The sequence below is a fragment of the Lepidochelys kempii genome, chromosome 3 (genome assembly GCF_965140265.1).
Source record: "Lepidochelys kempii isolate rLepKem1 chromosome 3, rLepKem1.hap2, whole genome shotgun sequence".
In the NCBI taxonomy this organism is placed as follows: domain Eukaryota; kingdom Metazoa; phylum Chordata; order Testudines; family Cheloniidae; genus Lepidochelys; species Lepidochelys kempii.
In genome coordinates this window covers 111,703,037-111,709,036 of record NC_133258.1, presented here as the reverse complement: position 1 = coordinate 111,709,036, position 6,000 = coordinate 111,703,037, and the positions used below count along the sequence as shown (strand labels likewise).

The following is a 6,000-nucleotide window of genomic DNA, read 5'->3' as shown; positions in this document are numbered from 1 at the left end:
TAAGGTAGGCAAGTCAAGTCAGAAACAAGCTTCATTTCATGAATCTGTAATGGATTCCAGGGCTTTAATTCATTGAGGCTCCTTTTCACTATTAGACCTATCTCCCAATAGTTGCTTTGTATCACCTGTAATTCCCTCACCAATCAGAAAAAAAATAATTAAAAACTGCACATGTGAAGAGAAAGATTTCTCAGATTTTTTTTTTTTTTAACCAGTGACATGTTTTCACACAAATCAACTGCCCTACTCGGCAGCTACTCCATACATGAAGCTCCCATTTATCTCAGTGAGGCATGTATAAAGCAGCTGCAGGATTGGGCCCCAAATGTAAACTAGATATCCACCACCTCTTTAAGAATCTCACTGATACTTGTGACTTCTGAATGTGATCAGTCAGATACAGGGGACTTGAAAATAAAATAGGCCTTCAAAATTCAAGAGCTTTATTGGCGAGAGCCAAAATTTTACTTCTGTGAAGTTTTCCTCAGTTACTTTATCTCTGAAAATAAAGAATTATCTAGAAAAAGTGCTTCCTTGCTCTAACTCCCATGTAAATCCACAATATGGTTAGTGATAGTCCCGCACGTCTGAAATCACCCTAGACAGATGGCTTGAATTCAAAATTCACTCTTCTTAAAGCAAGTCATATTAAATTATGTCAAGTAGTCATAGTCAAGTACTTTTAATTTGGGGCTAATTTTGTTTGTTCAGATTCAAAAGAAATACTATCCAGATTCTTTATGTCTACTGATGTGCAGATACATACTTCACCTTGAAACACAAAAACAAAAATATTGCAAGTGATGGCTCTACAGTCCCTCATCCCTACACTGCCATATAAGATATATATTCAGTTTGTGTCTTCCAAGTCCAGAGGTCACTAAAAAAGCTAAAGGACACAAACTAGAGGTGGTGGTAGTATTTCCAGTTCCCAGAGACATTTAAAAATAAAATTCTATAAAACAGCCTGCATAAAGTTTGTTGTTTGAGGTCCTCCTAAAACATTTTTAATGGAAGCAGTAGGCATTATCAGGAAACAAACAGAAATCCAAAAATAAATATATTCTTATATAGCATTTTTCATCCACAGATGAAAAAACACTTAGGAAAGGTAAGTATATTTTATCCTCCATTTACAATTGGGTAAACCAGGAGGAAATGACTCATACAATGTCACGTAGCAGAGCTGTGAACAGACCTCAAATTGCTTGGTGGTCAGTGCCCTACGCACCAGGTCATATTTACTCTCAGATCGGCACACCTTTTGTTGAATATATGCAATAAATAAGCAGTAAACCTTGAAAAGTTGTGTTTTATTACTTAGAAGATGATACTTGCAATTTCTTCTGAAATGCAGACTTTATATATCATCTACAAAAAATATAGCACAAATTTTGCTAAAGGCACATCAGGTTTTCTTCTTCTAAAGTAATAAACTTCCAAAAAAAATTACTACTGTCATAATAAGTCCATTTTCCAAACTAGGTATGATACAGCATGTTATTTTCTGATATTCAATGGATGTTGTTCAGAGTAATCACCACAACGTGATTTTTTAAAAATGGCTCAAAGGGAATAGTGAAGACTGACTGTAGTAATGGGTGACACTTGGAACAACATGTTGAATAACATACACTTAAATCATGCCAACTCTGTACTTTCTTTTAACATTATATGATTGTGAACTGGTTCATGAAGAGGATTTATAAAGCCAAGAGGTTTTTCTATTCTAAAAATATCATCCAAGAATAAATAAGTTGGTGAGACAAGCTGACATAAAGCTAGGAAATTTAAACTTAAGGCTGTCACTCTGTTCATCACCCACCCCTTTATACTTCAGTGTGTTGCATTTGAGGCTAAAACCCTACCAACTTAATTATACAAGTATTCCCATTAAAGTCAATGCTGTTACTTGCACAAGATGAGCAGGGTTTGGTCCCAAGTCGTTAAGCTGCACCCCATCACACATAAATAAGGAGAGTGAAAGAAGAATCAGCAGCCATAGATTTGAACTTCCTTGATGCTGTGTGTTTGTATCTTAGTATTTGAATGTTCCAACAACACAGATATAGTAGAAGATCTATTTGATAAGAAATGGGCCACATGAATAGGAAGATCGAACATTAGGAAAAAGTTGTCTGCTTGTAAAAAACAAATCAAATATAATCGCAGAAATGGACAGCATGCAGCTCCAGTGACACTTTCTGTGACCACTATTTAAAAGTTCTAGATTCAAGTGAAGGATTAAGAAAGAGAGAGAGAGAGAGACACCTTTGATGGCAGTTTAGAAAACAAGAAGAGTCAGGCAAATCATAATTTATGAGAGAAAAATCACTCATTCCAAATTACAGTTAATAAGTTTTCAGAAGGTGATGTATTTACACACGATACAAGAATTCATATAGGCTTTGCCATGTTAGATCATACCACCGGTCCATCAAATTTGGTATGCTGTCTCAAGGAGCTGCCAATACCTGATGTTTCAGAAGAAGGTGAAAAAAAAATAAATCACCATCACAAGAGCGCCATCCACTTGTTCTGTACTATACATGGGAAAAACAAGGAGAGGCCTTCCTTCCAGACACCAGCAAGTGATCAATTTAAGTCCTGAAGCTTAAGATCCTTTCAGTCCTAGCACGTCTGCAACTTAATGGTCATAAAGTCATCCTTTTACACTTCAGAATACCAAGTTTCCTTTCCAGTAACTCTTCTTTCCAGGCTAGTTTTAGCATTCTCCATTCATCTGTAAATTGTGACACATCTCTGATCCCCATGAAAACTGTGGCTATCACCTGCTCAAGTTCCGTGAAAAAAGTTAAAATATTAAAGCAAGGTGAGTTGGAGCCTTTCAATTTCAACTATATTTTCATAAGGGGTGACCCAGTCTGGACACAGTTCTCCACATGAGGGTCTACACGGTTAGATATAGCATGACATTTTCTACTCCTTTTTAAATGCATCTAGACATCCTGTTCGCTTTTTAACTGCTTCTGCTGCATCCTTGCCAAACATCTTCATTGAGCTTTCTTTGACATCTATGAGGCCTTTTCCCCACAGAGGATTCCACAAGCTCAGAGTCCATCAATGTATATGAGAAGTTTAGATTATTTTTAATCCTGTGCATTAGTTTACACTTACCATAGTTGAGTTTCATTTAGCGTTCTCATGTCCAATGCCCCAGTGGCAGTTACATTGATAGGGTGCTTCTTCACAATCCTTAATAGCTTTCACTAACAAAACCAATTTAGCCTCTTCAGCAAGCTTCAACAACTAGCTGCCAGTTTTTTCCAATAAAGGCTTTTCAGAGGCACTGAGCACCCACAACTCTAACAGAAGTAAACGTGAATTGCAAGTGCTCAGTATTTCTGAAAAATCAGAACCCAAATCATTAAATAAGATATTTACTAGCACTGGTCCCAATACATTCCCTGAGGCACTCACCACTGACCTTTCTCTTAACTGTGAAGTAAACATACAGTACAACACTTAGATTAAAAAACTAGTTCAGTGAAAAAAAACAATGGAATGACCTTTTCACTTAACTACATGAGTATTTATTTTTCTTATCATATTTTCAGTACAGACTATCAAAGGCTTTATGCAATCCAAGTAATTTATATCTGCCAACTCACCTTCCTTTAATATTTTAACTTTTTCAAGGAACTTGAGTGGGTTACAGCCACAGTTTTCACAGAATGCGATTTCACCAAATTGGAACGGATTTTTCCCAAGAACTGTACTTTTCTATTCTTTCATATATAGTCCCCCGTGCACAGACTAAATTATACCTGGAACGGTTGATGAATAATCATACCACTCTCTAGTTAGCAAGAAAGTTAACAGAAAGAATTATTCTCTTGCATCCTTACACGGCGTTTCATAAAATATTAACCAACAGAAATGGACACCAAAAAGTTATCTTCACCAATATGGATGATCCCTATAATTCCCATATTAATGAAAAAAATAGAGGATAAAACTGGATTATGCCTATTTTTGAACTCAAGACCCAAACTTTACTAGAGAACTAGTCTAGCCACTTCTATCACAGAGAATAAAAAAAATAAACCAAAACAAGATCTCGACACATCCCACCACAACAGCAACATAAACTAAGCATTTGGATCATAAAATATCATGGTTGGAAGGGATCTCAGAAGGTCATCTAGTCCAACCCCCTGCTCAAAGCAGGACTAATCCCCAATTTTTGCCCCAGATCCCTAAATGGTCCCCTCAAGGACTTAACTCACAACCCAAGGTTTAGCAGGCCAACACTCAAACCACTGAGCTACCATCCCTCCCCCAGAACCAACCAATTTTTGGCCACACTCCTTTCAGTTGCTGTATATAGGCAGTGAACAGGTTTATCCATTCCTATCGTACCCAGAAATCCCAACCACAAACGAAGGTAACTCAAGCAGATTTGGTACCTGATCCAAACACAGTCAACCAATATTTACACCTAACTCTCCAATTCCACTCCTAAATACGGGGCATACGTTTAGCTCCTACAACAGTTTAAGACTCCTGACCCCGATGCACCCAAGCTCAGATGAATTATTGATGCAAGGGGCAGGGAGAAGGGAAAGATACAGGACCTGCTTACCTTGTTGGAGTAAGGGGGCTTGCTCAGGTTGATCCCATCCCGGATAAGTTTATCCCTAATCATGATTTTCAGTTTCAGTTTTGGGTAAATCACCAGCTCCTTGCTGCGGGGCCCAAGTTTCTGGCTCCTGAGGGTCCCCTGATTCCCCTGACGATGGCGAGAGCTAGGCTCCCTCCAAGCCTTAGCCTCATACTGCTCCACCAGGTGGCTAGTGTAGATCTCTGGGGAAGGGGAGGACAAGCCCTGCTGCTGCTGAGGCTCCAAGGTGAAATAGAGACCAGCAGCGGTCTCGTCCTCCTCTTTCAACCTCACCACTGCTTCAAGGATTCGGCGCCTGTGGTGGGGCACCGACACCCCAATGGCATCCAGGTCCGGATCCCCTATTTGCTTGCAAACCTCCAGGTCATCATAGCCATTATCTACGAAGGACTCCGCGTACTGGGAAAGCTGCAGGGTCTTCAGCCACTCATAGACTATGTTGGTGCACATGTTAGCTGCAAAATAGTAATTGCAACTTTTAACACCAAGCCAGGCTCCCCTTTCTTTCGCTTGCAAAACAAGCGACCACCAGAGCAAAATCTGCGATCAAATTAAAAGAGCAACATGCACAAGTCAAGGTCTGGAAACCAGCATCCCCCAGGAACAAAACAAATCTCCAAAGAAGCAGCAGCCACAGATCGCAGGCGCTGCTGAACGAATCCTCTTGCTTATTCCTTCTTCTCTCCTACAACCAAGCAGAGGAGCCTGTGTCAGTGGAGAAGAGAGACTTGGGTTGGAAAAAGGGGTAATACTTAAAGGCGCACCCCTTAAAATCCCGGGTCACGGCAGACACCCACTCTCTTTTGGAAGTAATTTGTTGTCGCTGTGTTTTCTCCGCCTCCTCCTGATTTTAGTTTCTTTTTTCCTTCATTCCCATCTTCCTTTTTTTCTGTTGCATGACGCGTCTCTGTTTACTATGTGCTGCTTTTTTGTAACGTTAGTACCCTGTTGAGCTGAGGAAGAGTACGAGCCTGCACGCTCGCCCAGCAGCATGTGTCTGAGCAAGGCTTCCTGCTAGCTCGCTCTGCAGGGCGTGCAAACCGTTGCTTTTCTTTTTCCTTTTCAAAAGACTCGTCTCGGATTGAAAAATAATCCCGGTCACTTCCCCCGAGTCACTTTCCCTGCTTCTCCTTCACCTCTGCGGGGATGGCCAAGACGCGTCGCCACAGCAAGCCCAGAAATTCAAGTTTTCCACCCTCCCTCTCCTCCTTTTCCGCCTTTAATCCCACCTTCCCCACGCAGTCCTGGGGAGGGGGGAGTCTCTTCTTCAGCCACCAGCCCTCACCCCGCTCCCAACTTTCTCGTGCCTGGGATGGCCCTGTACCGCCGGCTGGCCCGGGGAGCCGCTCTTGGCC

At 40.8% G+C, this 6,000-nt stretch overlaps 1 protein-coding gene across 1 annotated transcript; it reads right to left on the bottom strand.

The window, feature by feature from the left end:
- Positions 1-2,654: 2,654 nt before the first annotated feature.
- Positions 2,655-5,872, bottom strand: SAMD5 (sterile alpha motif domain containing 5). The gene is made up of 2 exons (XM_073336673.1): positions 4,607-5,872; positions 2,655-2,792 (listed from the first exon to the last, which is right to left on the bottom strand). Exons 1-2 carry the CDS (start codon positions 5,093-5,095, stop codon positions 2,655-2,657), a joined length of 627 nt encoding a protein of 208 aa, XP_073192774.1. The 5' UTR covers positions 5,096-5,872.
- Between the last annotated feature and the right edge of the window lie 128 nt (positions 5,873-6,000).

Coding starts and splice junctions, on each gene's coding strand:
- SAMD5 (XM_073336673.1), bottom strand. CDS start 5,095: ATGTGCACCAACATAGTCTATGAGTGGCTGAAGACCCTGCAGCTTTCC. Junction 2,793..4,606: donor AGCCCCCTTACTCCAACAAG/GTAAGCAGGTCC, acceptor GAACTTGAGCAG/GTGATAGCCACAGTTTTCAT.